Here is a 19,298-nt window from a genome sequence, read left to right on the forward strand (position 1 = left end):
ATAAAACAATATTGAATTTTAAATCTACTCACCCTTCCAGAGCACTAGAGCTCAAAACCTAGCCCTTGCAGAGAAATTTGCCCTACGCCGAAAGTGCATATTTTATAACAAAATTAAGACAAATTTGTCTCTTTAAAAAATGAACAAAACGTCTTAAGTACTTGAAATCTTGTAGATAGACCCCATAATGTTTGGGGTTTTTGATGGGGCATGTAAAAACCTTTCTCTAGACACCGTAACAAGGTTTCTAACATAATCCTAGCCAATTTGGCGTCTAAAAGAAAGACCTGACAAACATCAAGAACTAGATTTAAACAGAGCCGCCATGCCTCAATGTTGGATGGGTCTGCTTTTTTTTATCCCAAATCGGCTAGGATTGAGGTAGAAACTTGTTTAAGGTGTCTAAAGAAAGGTTTTTACATGCCCCATCAAAAACTCTTTACACTATGGGGTCTATCTCCAAGATTTGAAGTACTTATGGTGGTTCAAATTGTGAGCGATTGGTTTTTTTTTAAACACCCTTTAGTTTTTTCGTATGGATGAGAACCGGTTCCTATCCACCGGATTCGAATGAATACGAGAAAGAAAAATACGCTTATGTGGAGATATATTTACTAGGGTTGGGCCAAATACCGGATATTCGGCTGATTTTAAAAACCGGATACACGATATCCGGCCGGATATCTGGCCAACTCCGGATATCCGGCATTATAAATCAGCCGTATAGTTTCAATATCCGGTATCCGACCGGATATTAAAGATGGCCGGATATCCGGCCCAACCCTAATATTTACCTTTTATTCCTATACCCAATATCTGTAGAGGAGCAACGTATGGACCCTATGACTTGGTCTATTTGGGAGAAGAAATTATTTTAGATGATTCACATAGGTATGTTTTATTTCAGTTTCACAGTTACTTTATGATCAACTAGCGGCCAAGCCCCTGAAGGCCTCAATAAGGGACGAATAGAATTTGATAACCCAGTTTTTAATTTTAGTTTTTTAAAGATGTATTTTTTTCTGTGGGGGATTATTTTTTTTTTCTAGGGGCGATTTCTCTTGAGAGGGTGGTGGTACCTTCCCCCAAACCTTCCCTGGACCTATGAGAAGCTACCCTGTAAAGGAGTACCATATCGGTTCAGCATTAAGCGAGATTCTTCAATACAAACAGACAGACAGATAGACATCATGTTACTTTATTATTAGGATTAGCTCCAATATATAGGGGGGAGGCTACACCCCCTTTCGCAAAGTTCAACACCCCCTGATGTACCCACTTAAACAGCCAAGAGGGGTTTGAGGTTAAAAAAGTTTAATAATAATTTTCTTTTTTTTAGGCGAGAGAGAAATAACTCAATGGATTCCATATTTACTGCTGTAGACAATGAAATAGAAGATGATGGGTTTCAGTTATTGATCCATAAAAGAAAAAGTTTACAACTTCTTGTTCAAGCAAACTGTGAGGTATACGATAAATGTATAAATAAAGATGTATAACCCTGACAACTACCTGGTTCCAGTGGTGGGAACCTTAGATTAATAGAACCCAATATTTGAGAGTTATATTTGAAAGTTATAAACTATTTTCAATACAAAACATAAATTGGTTGCTGTGCGAGGTTTGGTTATTAACAAGTTTATATTTATAATGGCTAAGCAAAAAAGAACTCTTAAAAAATAATTAAGAAAATTATATTTTAAGGAGACAACCCGGCTGAATACAAGTCTATATTCTGATGAAAATAGATACTTTACAGAAAATGGGTTGGATATTTATCCTGAATATGAAACTGATTATAAAGCTAATATAAGGTGTTAAAAGTATTCTTGTTTTTTTCTATTCTTTCACTGGAAGTATTGTATTCTGGTGGTTTATATAAGTCTATCATACTATATAAAAAAGTAGCTGAATTTTAAGTTGACACTGTGATGAACATTAGCATAATTCAAAAAACAGGAAATCCTTTTGTATAAGCCGGCTTATACAAACATAGTGTAATGCATTATAACAGTATTGAAAAGGACATCTGAGGGTAGGGTGGGATTTAAAATGGGCCCCAAAAATAAAATAAAATTTGTGAGCCATCCCTTCCTAAACTTTAATCATGGGGAAATTTGCTTGCATGGGAGTATCTACTGAAAAAAAATATGTGGTAAAAATGTAATTTTTAAAATTTAGGCTATTTTGTTTCTCCAAGCGAGCCCATGAGTGGACAAGCTCTGCCCCAATGTGGAGCATTAAAAATAGGAAAAGAAAGGTAATTTAGATTTGAAAAAGGCATTTGATATTGTTCTTCTTTTTAAAATGACATCAAACGGAAAGATATAACCTTAACTACATATTTACTCATCTCGTGAAATATCTTAGATTTAACTTTAATTTCCTGATTTGACTAAAGCCTTTGATCCTGTTTAAAAGAAATTACAATTGTATTTTATGATCTAATGAAGATATTTTTTTTATCTGACCTAAAGAGAGCATTTGAGATCGTACATCATTTGAACTTTATATGAAATTCATTATAGTATATATACAAGTTGTTTCTATTTCAGATACAGAGTATTGGCATTAAAGACCTATTGTTAAAGAAATCAGCTAGAATGGTGGACAGAGCAGATCAATTACTGGAATATAAACATGTTTCTCAATGGATTCTCCCGTCATTTAGAACAAATATGGTTATTATTAAACATATCTTAAAAATTTTGGTAGTGGTATTTGATGTTGCCTTGTAGGGTAGCTTTATGCTAGATTTTTGGCTTACCTATAGCTTGGCCCCTAGAATCTAGGGTATCTGTTTTTAAAGATTGAAAAATAGCTTAAAACCATCTTGAAATAAAACAGCGTATAAGATCTATGCATAAAATCCCTAAATTGTAGTACTCTATCGGTTCAGCAGTCATTGAAAAAATTTTACTAATTTATATCATAGGATAGTTTTAATTTTTGTGTTGGGGTTCCTAATATTTAGAACAACAGGATTACATGTACTTCTTAGAGATGATTTTTGTACAATTCTGTATTGATGTTATTTTTTAGGTTGGCTCATATTCTTGTATCACAAAACCAGGCAATATATTTTTTTCATTTTTGAAAAAAAGATAGTCAAACCAAAAAACGTAATGTTCACAGATTTAGGAATTCAGATGGTTGAAAGAAATTATCTGGAAAAGTAAAAAAAAACTTGAGAAAATAATTTTTTAAACGGTTACTTTGTAGCTGGCTAAAATAGTTATCCTCAACATCCATCCCATTTACTCCATCCTCTTACCTATAAATTCTATATCAATTCGTAAAATATTTATAATTAAAAATAAGGTCTAGAAAAGAGTGGAGTTTACATCTATTTGAAAGAATGGAATACAGAAATTTTTACAAGATACAAAGAGAAAATCCAGGTAAAATACATCTCCAACCTTAATTCAGATCAACAAAATGGCCCCTTCTGTAGATAAATGAGATAAAATCAACCTTATTCGACGTTCACTCAAAGCCCAAAAATAATGGACTTAAAAGTGTATTAAACTGTATATAAGACATTTGCGAATATATTGATACCATTAATTTGCCTCTTAGATAGAAAAAAGTATGTTTTTTTAATATTTTTCTCTTGCTACAAATCAAATTTCAAATTTGAGTCACCAAAAATGCTAAACTAATTTTTGCTCTAGAAGAATCAATTTTTGGAGTTAGAAAGTGCTTAATACCTCATTTTAATCGCCTGGCATTGCTCTATAATATACAGGTAATGACTTGGTTTTTTATGGAACAGCTGACTAAAAAATCGAGGTTTTGTGATAAACCCACTTTTGTTGTTGCTCCATAAATGATATTTTTTTCCCCAATTTTTTTGGCTGTAAAGAAGCTTTATATAGTCATATAACATCCACCTAAATTTGATTTTTGATATTTTATTTATAACATCACCAGAGGGAATTGAATTTTGGAGAAAAAAATATCAATTTATATTTTACACTGCTATGCATTGTTCTTGTTCTTGTTTCTAAAAAAAAATTTATATTATAAAAAAGAGAATTATTTAACGCTTCTATAGGTATGTTTATCATTTTTCTAGGCTTAATATAACTATAATTACACCATTTTAAAGTTAGACATCATAACATATTAACACAATTATTGAATCGGTCTGTATTATTAAGCTGGCAACTCTTAAAACAGCTGCATTTCATTATCCTATTATATAAAGTAGTAATCTTTTTTGTCTTCAGCTTAAGATTTCGACCATTACAGTACCTATTGAGTTCTGTGTTTTATGGATGCTTCTTATAGGACCCTGGATAGTTTTGGAATTTTGAAAAAAATATCAATTTATATTTTACACTGCTATGCATTGTTCTCGTTCTTGTTTCTAAAAAATATTTTTATAATTAAAAAGAGAATTATTTAATGCTTCTATAGGTATGTTAATCATTTTTCTAGTCTAAATATAACTATAATTTCAGCATTTTTTAAACATCATTATATTCAAGTTATTGTAATTTTTAAATAAAATATCAATATCAAGAACTATTGGAACAATTTTTACCATGCAAAACAAGGTGTTATAAAGTGTAGGATCCCTCACAATATCTATCTGTCTGTCTATAATGAATTACACATGTAATGCTAATAGAGAGGATGCTATAAGAGTGCTCTTATAATGTGAACTTCTCATAATTGAATGGGCTTCCTGAAACCAGAGACCATAAAGTTGGCCTAGTCACTACAAGGGGGACACTGCGAATTTTAAAAGAAAAAAAGTTGACCCTCAAAATTTCACCTTAAAGTGATACTTTTCTTATAGTTTATAGTCCACTAAGTTGTAAGTAGTAAGAATTAAAATCCATTAAATCCCTTCTAACAAGATATTGGCAACTTTTTGCACACATTTTCGCAAACAGCAATTATTTCCTTTATTTGAAGTTTTGGTTAATAACATTTTCAAAAAAGTTTTTAATAATAATCATTTAAGATCCATTGTTGAGAAAAAATAACTGAAAAAATGTGTTTCCATGCAAAATAAGCTTAAAATTTAATGATTTTAAAAATTTGCGATTTAATGGTAAAAAAGAATATTTTTTTGCTTTTTGATAGCCTGAATATGTTTAATTTTGTTTTTTATATAATCTATTCTTTGAAAAGACATGCATATTCTTTTAGATTAGAAAAAAATTGAAAAAATAAAAAATCGGAATTAATCAAAATTAATCTATAGCCTTTAAAAAATACTTTTGATATTTTTAACCTATATAAGCAATAAAATCAATGGAAAATAAAATAGTCTTAAGATAACTTCATAAAATTAGCATTTAAGTAGGATATTTTTCTTGTCTATTTTAAAAATGCAATTTAAACATAGTTAACGAATATTTTATTAGCAAGAATAGTAATAAAATATTTCAATAACTACTTAAACCTTTTTGTGGCTATGTTATTTATTTAAACAGAAAATCTATTTTGTCAGAATTATAAAAATAATGAAGTATTTTCAATCAAGCTTGCAAAATAAACGTAATTTTATCAAACTTCCTCACAGTTTATAGAAGATAATGTTTTAAAATACTAATTATCAAAATAAAATCTTTAATTTACAATGTTTAAAACACCTAAAAGTAAATTCTAAGCAAAATTAGATTTATTCTCTAGATTTAGAGTAGCTGCGCTACTTAAAAAAACATCTAGTATTAAAACCTATCAGCTGATCAAATTTAAATAGTCATAAATTGGTGGTTTACAGATATCTAAACATATATGTCTTACAGATTTATCTTTAAGATGGAATGTAAAGTATATTATACGAGATGCCATTAAGTCAAATTTTAAACAAATTTTTTTTCATTAATTCATTAACAAAAAATAATGTTATAAATTTAAACTCACAAAGAGACTATTGTGTATTTTAAAGATACGTTCTTTCTGCAATTTTAATCAAAACAAACCTTTTCTCTCATTTAAGTCAGGGATGACTTTAGCACCAAAAAAATAAAACAAAGTGAAATACTTTTGATTTAATTTGATATTATCGTACAATATTTTTTTTATATATTTAATTTAAGAAATATATTTAAGAAATATTTACCTGTCATAAAGACGACATATAAAAACAACATCCTTATAAGGAAATTAAAATCTAAATTAAAAATTTTCAAATTCATTTTATGCTAAAGAAGGGACGAGAAGGATTTGAATCTCAAGATTAACTTGTTATTTTGCTTGTATATTTATCATATTTGTTTACAGTTTATTGGTAAAGTGTGGTAATACTTTATTTCGAGTCTATGCCATTGTGGGGAGTGCAGGAGTATCCAGGGGGAGGTGCTTGTAAAAGGGTAATTTTTTTTAGGGATAGGGGTAATCACCCCCCGTAATATATTATGGGGGGTATAAAACCAGCCTTTTAAATTTTTTTTAATAGGAGTAAAGAAAATCCTTAAAACTTACAAATCTAGGAATCAAACTAGCACCCCAACCAATAATCGGTTCCATGCCAAATGTAGGAGTGGAAAAACATTGGAGGGACAAATGCTTGAGTCCCAAACGTCAGAGTGGAACAAACGCAGGAGTGGGACAAACGTTGGAGTGGACAAACACAGGAGTCCCAAACTTTTTTTTCAATTTTGAATTTTTTTTATACAAACACAGCCCCCCCTACCTTCGTCCTGTTACTTTTCTTAGTTAGGTTAGGTTAGGATATAGGCTAGGGGGCTGAGCGCTGCAGCCATAGTCATTATTTTGTAGACAAGGGTATAAAAAATTTCAAAATTGTAATATTATTAAAATAGTAGACACTCCTAGGTTTTATTTAAGCAATGTCCACTCCAATGTTTTCCACTCAAACCTTTGTCCACCTTGATGTTTGTCCACTCTGACGTTTGTCCCATTCTTACATTTGTCCACTCCGATGTTTGGGACTCCTGCATTTGTCCACTCCGACATTTGGGACTCCTATGTTTGAGGTAGAACCCCAATAAGTAAATCTCAATAAAACTTGATAAAATTATGCAAAATATCAAAGTATTCAATCCCTGAATTTCAACCATCTAACTTGAATAGGAGTAGAGAAAATCATGAAAACTTGAAATGTAGGAATCGATATAGCCCACCCCAGTTTTTTGGCAAATCCTAATGAAACTTGATGAAAATATGAAGTATTGATAGAAAGAGTGAATATTCAATCCATGAAAATTTCAGCCTTCTAGATTAGATTAGATTAGATTTATTATTCTTGGGTGTACATACATAGAAAAAAAAACTACAATAATAAATGAATTAAATGAATATTATATACATTTATATATACAGAAAATTTTATTGATATGGTTAATTTATAAAAATATTTTCTTCCCAAATGGCAGTTTCCTAAAAAATAGGAGTATGCAGTAATGTGTATTCACACATTGTTTTCATACAGGCCATATAAATAAGACAAAAAAAAAGATAATAAGCAATAAATGAAATCATATTGGAGAGGAAAGAATGATAATAGGAAGGATTGATTAGGGCATACAAGTCTCACACCATTATTGCAATAATAGAAATTTAAAAAAATTTAAACAAATAAATTTTGATTAATTTATCAGATTTCAAACAATATTGAAAAGAAATATAAATTTATCTACATTCTTGACATAATGGGTTGTTACACACTAGAATTAAGCTTGATAACAAAGATTCTTTTAGATTTTTAATAAATTTTTTTCTTGGTTGATTGTGGGTTAATAAATCATTATTACAATGGTTATTCCATAATTCTTGAAAATAATACTTAGGAAATCTTTCAATAGATTTAAACTTCGGCTTTTTAACATCAAACATATTTGAGTTTCTAAGATTTCTGGTATGTAATTGGTTACAGCGAAGCCATGTACCTTGAAAGGAACTTGGTAGCTTACTGTTTATAAAATCATACATAAATAATAATTTCAAATAATTAGCTGATTCATGTAAAGGAAGGACGTTCATTTTTTTAAATAAAGGCATTGTGTGTGAGATGTGTTTCTTACTAAAAACAATTCTTATTGCCTTTTTTTGCAATTTAATTAATGGTTCCATAGTAGATTTAAGACCACAACTCCAGGCAGGTAAACAGTAAAGTAAATGACTATTTATAAGGGAATGAAAAAGCATTTTTTTGCTATCTAAATTCAGTATATGTTTAGCTCTATTTATAAGAAATAAGGAACTAGAAATTTTTTTACGTAAATGTTCTACATGATATTTAAAATTTAAAGAAGGATCTATAAATACACCTAGGAATTTAATTGCAGGAATATTGCTACTTGAATTGACATAATTTAAGATTTTTATTTTCTCAGGATCAAACTCATTTTCATTGTTAAAGTTTAGCTTAATATTAAGAGCATTCCAATCAATAGTATTTTCGTTTTTATTAAATATCATAATTTTAGTTTTATCAGGATTTAAGCTCATTTGATTACTCCTAAACCAATCAGATATCTTTTTAAGTTCATTGTTTAATTTCAGTTTTATCTCTGTAAAGTTTTTACCAGAAATTAAAAAATTACTGTCATCAGCAAATAATAGGGTAAATAAATCAGTACAGTTTTTAAGATCATTTATGTAGATTAAAAATAGAATTGGTCCTAAAATAGAGCCCTGTGGGACGCCTCTATCTATTTTCAGCTTTGTTGAGTCAGTGTTGTTTACATGTACAAATTGCTGTCTATTACTTAAATAATTTTTAAACCATTCAAGTTCAATGCCATTAATGCCAATTTTTGACAACTTTTTAATTAAAATATGGTGTGGAATTGTATCAAAACATTTTGCAAGATCACAGAAGACTCCAATTACAGTTTTATTATCGTTTTTTGCTTCGGCTATATAATTTAAGAGGTGTACCACAGGGTGTATTGTAGACTTTTTTGATTGAAATCCATACTGATGTTCAAAAATGATATTATTACTAATCAAATAACAAGAAAGTTGTTTCTATCTTTTATAGAAGCCGAGAAAATATCGTTTTCCCCTTTCTATCTCAGACAGACAGACATACCAATGAACAGACATACAGATGAATGGACAGACAATGGACGGACAAATATTTTGAATTATAGAGTAGCTTCACTACTAAAAAACTAAATAGGATAATTGTTGTACACAAATTGATTTCAGTATGTTTTAAATGAGCTTACTTAATCAAGGACGTCCAAGCTTTTTGATTTGGGGGGAAGGGGGGGGGAATTGAAATATCTTAATTTGGGCATCCCCATGTTCATTTTGTGGGGTAATCTTTATATAATAGAGGCAAGGACGTCAAAGCTTTTTATTTTTTTTTTTTGGGGGGGGGGGGGAAGGTGAAGATTAAAAATTATGGGGTCGCCCCAAATTAATTAATAACCCTTAACCCCCTAACCCCCCCCCCCCCCCCCCACCGGGACATCCCTTTACATAAAGTAATGATTATAAAGTTGCTAAGTACCTTACTGCTACAAAAATCATCTTCCAACATTTAAGATTAATTCTAACACGCCTGAATTAACAAAAAGAGCTAACCATGGCGTGGATATACACATCCTAATTGTAAAAATGTTTTGCTTTTTAAAATTGTAAATCAATTATTCAGGAATCATTTTACTTTGTTTATTTACTAGCAGCTGTGCTCCAAGCATCTAGGAGCTCTGTAATTAAAGGAGTAAGAAAATTAGTAAAATAGCCTTATACTTTACCGAAATCTTAAGCTACAGACAAAAAAGCTTTATATAATATGTATTAACCCATTAGTGCCGAACCGGGTTTTAAAACCTGGTTCCAGAAAATGTAAAAAAAACTGGTTTCCAGCTTCATAATTGCATCATTCTCAGTATGAATCCCCCCTCTACTACCCTGGCTTTCATTTCCCCCTGGAGCAGGCAGTTTTGCTTACTTCCGTTTGCCGGTATAGATCAACAAAGTTTGAAAATCATGAAAATTCAAAATACCCCATCTAACTTTTTTGTTTTTATAGTAAAGTCGCTGATTTTTTTTGTTTAAATCTAAAGTTTATTGACAAGTACATCTATTTGTGAATTCGTTTTATTTAAATTATTATTTTTTATATGATTTTTTTATCATTTTTTTACGCCCTATATAGGCCGGTTCGGCATTTCCATTTGGAGTCTGAAATTTTTATTACCCGGTTTCACTAATAGATCTTTTTTGACAACAACAACAAAACAGGGTTTTTTTACCCGAAATCGCCGGCTAAACACGAAATTTGAATCGCTTCGTATTATACTTGTAGCTCTATAGATTACATGAGGTTGTGTAGTTTTCAATTACGGATCGTATCAAAGTTCTAAAAAGTGTTCATCTCACTTTTGGCGTTCAAAAATTACATTTTTTGATTTTTGGTCAAAATAACCGGGTTTTTACAGGAAAACCGGGTTTTAACGCCGGGGGAAAGCACCAAAAACGGGTAATAATGCCTGGTTGGTATTTATGGCCGAGCCGAACCGGGTTTTTTTGCAACTTTCCTGTGCATGCCACTAGAGCAAAACAAAAAAATACGAATTCCGTTTTGACCATTATAAAGCTTCCCTGAAACTTTCAGCTCGATCGGCCCATAAAAGTGGCGCTCGGCACTAATGGGTTAATTTGTAAAACTGCAAATGATAAAATATGACCTATTTTTTTCTCTTTAAAGATTCTCTTCAAACACCTCCCCCTTTTTATATAAAGATGCTGATTCCCCCCCAACCCTAAGAGGATATAAGCAGTAAAAAACCCCGCAGGGGGCAAAATTTTTAACACTTCTTTCTTATTTAGTCTTTTAAAAGGATTCAAAATGCATTGACATATATATATATTTTTTTTAACTCTTATTTTATACATCTTAATTGGAACTGATGATCTATTTTTATAGAGAAACATATGTATTCCATCAATAAAAAGTTAAAAAATTAAGTGTGTTTATACATATAATAATTACTATATATAATAGGATAATGAAATGCAGCTGTTTTAAGGGTTGCCAGCCTAATAATACAGACCGATTCAATAATTGTGTTAATATGTTAAGATGTCTAACTTTAAAATGGTGTAATTATAGTTATATTTAGCCTAGAAAAATGATAAACATACCTATAGAAGCGTTAAATAATACTCTTTTTTATAATATAAATTTTTTTTAGAAACAAGAACAAGAACAATGCATAGCAGTGTTAAATATAAATTGATATTTTTTTCTCCAAAATTCAATTCCCTCTGGTGATGTTATAAATAAAATATCAAAAGTCAAATTTAGGTGGATGTTATATGAATATATAAAGCTTCTTTAAAGCCAAAAAAATTGGGAAAAAAATATCATTTATGGAGCAACAACAAAAGTGGGTTTATCACAAAACCTCGATTTTTTAGTCAGCTGTTCCATAAAAAACCAAGTCATTACCTGTATATTATAAAGCAATGCCAGGCGATTAAAATGAGGTATTAAGCACTTTCTAACTCTAAAAATTGATTCTTCTAGAGCAAAAATTAGTTTAGCATTTTTGGTGACTCAAATTTGAAATTTGATTTGTAGCAAGAGAAAAATATTTAAAAAACATACTTTTTTCTATCTAAGAGGCAAATTAATGGTATCAATATATTCGCAAATGTCTTATATACAGTTTAATACACTTTTAAGTCCATTATTTTTGGGCTTTGAGTGAACGTCGAATAAGGTTGATTTTATCTCAAATGTTATTAGTTGAAGGGTTTGAACTTTAGATACTGCTGGTCTGTACTGACCAACCAAGATTTTATTAAAAGGCAAGCAAAAGATTTTGATCTGCAAAGTCAGTAATGTTCTTATAAAAACTTTGGGTACCAGAATAATTGAATTGTCCTAACTATACCTGTGTTTAGGTAACAGGATATGAAGGTCTACCGTTACTACTTCCATGCAAACCTACACATCCTGATGTTGAGGTAACACTTGCAGTTCAGCTGTCACTTGCGTTATGACGTACAATCTTAATTTTGGAGCTTCCAAGCTTATTCTATTTTCATTGAAATAACATTTTTTTTTATAATTTTTTTAATCAAAAACATTTCAATACTCTTCGATTGAAATTAATAATATTAACAAATGAAACGCAAAGAATAGTTATTTATTGCATTCATTTATTTAGGCAGCTTTCACAGATATTAAAAGGAACATTTTAAGAGATAATACCAGTTTTTTTAGCCCCGAGGAGCCAAATACCCAGGCTAACAAAACTGAAATTAATTTTAATTTTTAAAAAAATATTTGTGTAAAATTGTCTGTAATACGATGCTATAAATGACTTTTTAGTATATGGCTGAGAACCAGTTCTAATCCTGCGGATATTAATCGGTTTCAAAGCCATACTGTAAAAATTATTGTTTAGGTAATAATTAGTAGAGAAGGGTCCTGGTTGCCAGCAGATTTAACTTACAGTCCTCAGCATGGGTTTAGGTAATTGAATAAACCACTAGTTTATATAATACAAGTGGTTTACACCCCTAGAGGACCTTGAGAACGGGGGGGGGGCCGGGGAGGGAATAAATTGCCCCCCCCCCCACTTTTAATTGTAGTTTTAAAAAGAAAGTTGTAAACCTTCATACGACCTATGAGAAGCTACCCTGTAAAGGAGAACCATCTTGATTTAGTGGTTAGAACATACAGAGACACAGACAACAAAGTTATAATGCAAAAACATCCTTTGATTGATCATTTTTTTTATAATTTAGGTTTCTATATCCAACCGTGTATGGACATTCAGGAAGTTATGTCTGTAAATTTTATCCTTCTTTTGAATCAAATTACAGGTTGTAATTATTATCCCTTCTGTAGATTACAAATAGTGGTTGAAAAGTTTTGACACGCAACTAAATGTCCCCACCCTCCTTGTATTACACTAGTCCCCAAAGTTTTATAACTACGTTTTCTTATTTGTTTTAATAACTTTAGGGACTTAAATTTTTTTTGACTGATTGATACATTAAGTTGAGTGTCCTAACGTTTCAACCTCTAATTGTAATCAACAGAAGGGGATGTTCATCAATTTATCGGCCATTGTCTTATCCCCTTAGATCCCTGGTTATTTATGCTATTTCTGAATATTGATCATGCTGAAAAGTAGATTCGACATATTGTCAATGTTTGATCACTTGCCAATACTTTAAATTTCTCTCTACTCTTCGTTTATAATACAATCTATAATACAAAGTAGAATGATGTCTGTCCGTCTGAAGCTGAAGATCTCGGTAACCACTGAACCGATCGGATTCTACTCTTCAGGGAATATACCTACTGGTCCTGTGGTGGTTTTAGGCTATTTTCTTGGGGGATGGGACACCCCCAACCCCCCCAAAAACAAAAAAAACATTTTTTTGTAGGAGATATCCTTGGTCCTTTTTTTACGAATTTCACCTAAACTTTTTTTATCATCTCTTGGGGCAAAGCCCCTAGAGGCTAGGGGCGAAGCCGCTAGTATTTCTATAAAGTGAAAGAAAACTTTTTTAAGGGAAGGGTGAAATTTTTCTAATGGTGATTTCTCTTGGGATGGTGGACACACCCTTCCCCAAATTAGTTAAAAAACTTCCTTGGGTCTAAAAGAAATTACCCTGTAAAGGAGACCCACAGACAAAAAAAGCTTACTACTTTATATTATAGGATATTATAAAAGGACATCCCTCCCACCAAAAATTATGAAGACCGACCAATAATTATCAGTTTGACAATATTTCTCAGTTTTCCTTAATATGTTATTGTATTATGTTGTAGATCTTCAGTACTTTGTAACCCTTCAATAAATCTACACCTTAACAGATATTCTAGTTATTGTTGGTGAAACATAGAGAAGCGAAGCTGCTCTATAATAAAGCCTGTCCACGTCTGCATACACAGCTGTAACAATCGAACTCGGTAACGGCTGATATCTGCGGCCGCTACTACAAATCCACAAACTTTTAGGAAACTCATCTTATTTCTCCTGAAGATAAAATTTTACTTTGTTTTTATGTATAAATTGTTATCTTTATTTAGTTTATGGTTAGATGTACTAATAACAACACCAGAGGACGAAATAAAAACTCCAGTTCAAACTATTTACATTCATAATTCTGGTAATATTGTGGATAAAAATCTTTTCATTTTTATATGTGTAATCTTATTTATAATAAATTTATCGTCATAGCAGTTTTGTATTCACAAAAATGAAAAATTAGAATCTAACTTTTCAATCGTAAGGAGGAGGGGGGTGGCTAAGGGATAATAACCTGATTCCAATAATGATGATAGTAAAGGAGTACAATAAAGACATTTTTATTGAACAGATGTATTAATAAATTTATAGTATAATAAATGTATGACCAGACAACTACCTGGATCCGCCTGTTTAAAGGAAGCCTGCAAGAAATACCACGCTTTAACTGCTGAAAGACTGCCACAAGTAGACCAAATACCCCAAATTTAAAGCCTTCAGCTTCTATAACAAAAAAGTTCTAGGCATTTTAAAATGACATTTTATGTACATAAAATTTTTGAAAGAATTGCAATGCTCATGTTGAAAACTTTGAAATTAAACTATGTGGTCTAAGAACAAAATTATAAGCTTATTTTTGTCATAAATTTAGGTTTCCAGTAACTAATTATATTTTTACAATAAAAATACCCCTTTTTATAGTCAAAATCATTAAAAAAAAATAAGTTTTACTTGCGTTGTACCGAATGTACTGTAGCCAATCAGAAGGCTGAATCAGCTTAACAACCAATCACAGCTAAGCTTGTATTAGTTTACCCCTTTGTTTCCGCTATGATTTGCGTTTTAAAATGCAATCTAAATCGATTTTTTTTCATAGATTTTGACTATGAAATGTGGTGTTTTTATTGTAAAAATGTAATCAGTTACAGGCAATCTAAGTTTCTGACAAAGATAAGGTTATAATTTTGTGTCTAGGCGACGTAATTTAATATTGTTTTTTCTTTTATGAGCATTGGAAATCTTTCAAAAATTCCATTGTACATAAAATGCTATTTCAAAATGCCTAGAACTTTTTTGTTATTGAAGCTGAAGGCTTTAAATTTGGGGTATTGGGTCTTCTTGTGGCAGTCTTTCAGCAGTTAAAGCGTGTTATTTCTTGCAGGCGTCCTTTAAGGACCTTTTTCGTCTGGTACCAAATTGCTTTATGCTCTTTTGTAGCGACTTGGCAGTGTTAATAATCCCGACGCTATTAGTTGATTTTCATAGATCCAATTAAAAGTCAGCACAGTGTCCTTGAGAAGGGAATATATATAATTTGGGGAGGGGGGGATTTTAAATTGGGAGGGTGGAGATACGCTCTCCCAAAATAGTTAAAAACATTCCCTGTACCTCAAAAAAAAAAGGATAATTGCACTGGAAAACAGATGTCATTTTTTATGAAAAAAAATTATAAAAAAAATTGGCGCATTTGTATAACATCTGTAGACTATCAAGATTACGCCAAGAAAGGGGGAAGGAAAAAGAGGGGGGAGAACAGGTTTTAAGAATTCCGAGATATATAATAACTTCAACTTCTGTCATCGTTTTACTGAAAGGGGAAGGCGAGGATAAAAAGGGTAGATATATGGAAATAATGCAGGGATGAGACAATGGGCAGTTAAATTTATTTTAGAGTTCTAACTCAATATCTTCCAAACCAGATTTATCTAGAAAATTTCCAACAATTTAGCTGATAATCTTGATCATCATAAAAAAGTAAATGGCCAAAAATATTTAACATTTGGTTATCCTGTCTTATTTTACTGAAATTATGAGTATATTATACAGACCGACTGAATTGATTTGTAAAGAAGTTTCGCAATTCCTCCATTTTTAATTTATCTTATTATGATTTTAATCTTTTTCTGTCATATTTGACTTGAATTGTAATTTTCAATAAGAAAAATTTTGTTTTACAAATAAAAATGAACATTAAGATATTTTTTTATTCTAAAAAATAAACAATACATATTTATATTATAAAGGATAAGCAATAAAAAATAAATCTGAATAAATATTTAATCATACAATTAATGAACAACAATAATTATGAATAGTGAATACCTACATAAAACAGAAAATACGGCAACCCTTATTTTACTATTTTGTCATATTTATTTTGGGGGTTGTGATAGTACACCTGATATGAAAATCGACGAAACGAACTATCAAGTATTGTACAATTGCATGCTATAGTTATTATCTACTAAGAATATTGTAAAATGAAGTTAACCAAAAAAATTGTAGTGGCCTCTTTTTATATTTTTTGGTGGAGTGGGGGATTTCTTTCAGTTGATTTGTCCCTACCCCTTCAATAATACAATTTGTGATTTAAAGTATTTCTTTTTTGAAAATTAACCTAGAACAAGTTTCTGCAAAGTGGGCAGGAGGAGTTATTAGAAGTTGAGAACCATTTGTACAGACAGGCAGAGTGGAACTTCTTCTTACAGGTTCTGCAGCCAAGTTTGGGCAGCTGGTGGTTGGACCCGTGCAGGATGTAGAAACAAATATAACATTCCTAAAAAAAACATAAGTTTAGTTTCGCCAAATATAGATAATTCCAGCCTTGTTTTTCTAAATTAAACAAGAATAGTTTTCATGAAAGCTGATGCCTTTTTAAGACGAAAAAAAAGAGTACTATAATTTCTACAAACAGACGAAAAGACAAACTTTATGGGGATAATCGTTTTAGACGTCAAAAAGGCCATACAAATGACGAGAAAAAATTGATTTTTTTGAATTGTTGGAAGGAGAAAACACTAGTTGCCATATTTCAAGTCATAAAAATCAAGCGAAAAAAAGTAACTATTATGTTTAAAATATAACTATTATGGACATACTGACATTCTAGTGATAGCAATAGAGTTGCTATACTTCATCAAATTGTAAAGATTAAATTTAATAGGACAATTCTATCATGCCTAACTTAACGATACGGATAAACGGACGGTTCGCCCTAAATGTAAAAAGTGAAAGCTTTGCTTTTACATAGAAGCTAATTGAGTGTAAATTCTCACCTCCACCCCTTCAAATCTTTTATCAACATTATTCTTCCACAGATTGAGTCCTTCATAAATGCTGCCGTTCTGATGTGTGAGGAAGGTTGTCAGCTGTAACATCCATTTTCTCCACTGACCAGTCTCAACTCCAACTCGTCTATTTTATAGATCCTTATAATTATGTTTAGGAATTTGCAAAGAGGGACGGGACATTGGACTGTATAGATTAGTGATGGCAATCCGTCGAATTTTTGGGCCGGATTCGGATTCTTAAAGAATCCGTCAAAAAAGTGGCGGATTCCTTGCGGATTCCGGATTCTTATTTTTGGCGGATTCCGGATTCGGATTCCGGATTCTAGCAATATTTTAAAAGGATTTTTAAATTTAAAAAAAAATTAAGTGCTACATATGTCCTAAAAATCAATGTTCTTGGTGTTCTCTATAATTCACTTCCAAGAATCGAACCAGATTTTAAAAGATATTACCTATATTTAATGATGAAAATCTTTGCCTTTAAAGAGGAGTTGAAAGAAAAAACTCAAGACGCTAATTTTAGCCTACCAAATAAGAATCCAGAATCCACAATTAAAAAACGGATTCCGGATCCGGATTCCAAAATTGGCCAAAAATTGGGCGGATTCCGGATCCGGATTGCCAACCCTAGTATAGATACCAAAAGTTTTATTGATACGTCATCTTATCTGTTGGCTCAAAAACTTGAGGTACTGTTATTGTATTTGATTGCTTGGTTCTGAACAAGTAGTGTCCAAACTTTTCAACCATAATATTAAATCTATAGAAGGGGTAATATTCAGCTTATACCAATAACGAAATTAATTCAGAAAAAAATCACGAAACCTATACGTGTTTTACAGCTGTCGTTGGGGGAAGGGGGGGGGGGGCACATCGTAAAATTGACGACCTCTACATTTGCCCCTAAAATCTTATTTTAGATTTAATTCGCTTGTTGGTTATACCTTATTCCTGGGTAATATTGTTTATAATCATTTTGAATGTATATCAATTTATCGTATATTATCTTGTCTCTTTTAGATGCCTGGGAAAATGATGTGTTGCATCACATAATTCTATTGCTCCTCACTGTAATTATAAAATATGCTAAAATAACAGGATGTTTGTCTGCCTAACTGTATGTCCACTAAGATCTCATAAACGACTTGACTATAATATGCTACAATTTTCAGGGAAGTTTCATTTTAGAAAAATGAAGGTTTTATGCTATTATCCCCTGCAACTCCACTACTAAAATCACGTAAACCAAGCAAACAAAAACAATAAAGGATCCATTCCTTGTGGAGTCTACAGTAACTCCTCCGAGAGGATAGTTACTGGGTAGAGTGACAACAAGCTCCATGCTTCCTTCATCAATGCTGTATGTAGCCACTACCTCTTTCACGCTCTCGCGAACCTTAACAAATAAGATCCTTTAAGCGATGTAAGCATAGCCATAAACAGGGATAAGGGATGGGAAACGTAGGAAAATATTATTTCAGGCCTATTTCAAGCCTAGGCCTATTTCTAGCCTAATAAACCAGTTTTGGGATAGCGCAGTGGTTCGTATAAAATGCTAATGAAAAAGCTGTGTGTGTGTGTGTAGATAAAGTATAGAATCAAATTCAGGTAGCTAGTTTAAAGTAAAAAACATAACTTTTTATAAACCTATATATTAATGGCTTTTGTTAAAATGAAGTTTTTTCTCTCCCAAAATTTTTTATCTTTTACTTTGGTAATTTGAACTGTCAGAAAGCTATCGTTGGGTTTCCCTCAGACAGATTTTAGTTTGTATTATTTGCATTTTTATTAATGAGTAAAAATTTTATTTGAAAATTTCATTGCTAATTAAAATTCAAAATAAATAAATAAATATGCACTTGGGTAACATTCTATCAAGTTCTTTGGATACTATACTGGATATAATGTAATGATATATCTGTACTGTGTTGTATTGTACAAAAATTAGGGTGAAGGTGTTGTATCAACTCCGTACTAAATTTTTAAAATTCAAAATACAACATCTAATTTATAAACTACCAAATGAAAATTCGTAGCTACCTTCTTTCCAAAAAAATAATCCCGTTATTTTTGTTTTTTCTATGTGGCCCTTTTTTAATGTTTAACTCTAAGCAGATTTAATAATTAAACTAATGTGATCTAACACCATTTATATTTATTTTTTCGTAGCAGACGAAATCATTATTTTTTCTAGAATTGTCTGCTTGTAAAATTTCCGCCATCTGTGATTTGGGCTTGTTTTGGTTGATACAAAACAAGCCCAAATCACAGAACACTATTGGTTTAGAGCGGT

The 19,298-nt window shown here is 31.2% G+C and overlaps 2 protein-coding genes and 1 long non-coding RNA gene across 3 annotated transcripts in view; 2 read left to right on the forward strand and 1 right to left on the reverse strand.

Moving 5' to 3' along the window:
• Nucleotides 1–789: 789 nt before the first annotated feature.
• Nucleotides 790–2,269, forward strand: LOC145312615 (uncharacterized). Its single transcript, XM_080151874.1, has 4 exons — nt 790–891; nt 1,340–1,466; nt 1,705–1,814; nt 2,182–2,269. The coding sequence occupies exons 2-4, from the start codon at nt 1,359–1,361 to the stop codon at nt 2,267–2,269; spliced, it is 306 nt and encodes a 101-aa protein (XP_080008000.1). The 5' UTR covers nt 790–891; nt 1,340–1,358.
• A 1,017-nt stretch (nt 2,270–3,286) lies between these two features.
• LOC145312865 (uncharacterized) lies at nt 3,287–14,143 on the forward strand. Its single transcript, XR_013877149.1, has 5 exons — nt 3,287–3,401; nt 11,851–11,913; nt 12,357–12,424; nt 12,700–12,777; nt 13,997–14,143. It is a non-coding gene; the product is annotated as an uncharacterized LOC145312865 (long non-coding RNA).
• Nucleotides 14,144–16,279: 2,136 nt separating this feature from the next.
• The window catches only part of LOC145312176 (E3 ubiquitin-protein ligase listerin-like), a 38,975-nt gene continuing 35,956 nt past the window's right edge, over nt 16,280–19,298 (reverse strand). Inside the window, exons 28-30 of the mRNA XM_080151363.1 lie at nt 18,283–18,401; nt 16,991–17,129; nt 16,280–16,491 (exon numbers count right to left, since the gene is read on the reverse strand). Of these exons, the coding sequence (XP_080007489.1) occupies nt 16,333–16,491; nt 16,991–17,129; nt 18,283–18,401 (417 nt within the window). The 3' untranslated portion in view covers nt 16,280–16,332. The remainder of the gene's footprint in view (nt 16,492–16,990; nt 17,130–18,282; nt 18,402–19,298) is intronic.

The sequence above is a fragment of the Acartia tonsa genome, chromosome 2 (genome assembly GCF_053477335.1).
Source record: "Acartia tonsa isolate MP-2025a chromosome 2, ASM5347733v1, whole genome shotgun sequence".
In the NCBI taxonomy this organism is placed as follows: Eukaryota; Metazoa; Arthropoda; class Copepoda; order Calanoida; family Acartiidae; genus Acartia; species Acartia tonsa.

Excerpts from the sequence above, each read along its gene's own strand:
- LOC145312615 (XM_080151874.1), top strand. The coding sequence starts at position 1,359 with ATGGATTCCATATTTACTGCTGTAGACAATGAAATAGAAGATGATGGG. Across the intron at positions 1,467-1,704 it reads TTGTTCAAGCAAACTGTGAG|GAGACAACCCGGCTGAATAC; the intron begins GTATACGATAAA and ends TTATATTTTAAG. Across the intron at positions 1,815-2,181 it reads GATTATAAAGCTAATATAAG|GCTATTTTGTTTCTCCAAGC; the intron begins GTGTTAAAAGTA and ends TTTAAAATTTAG.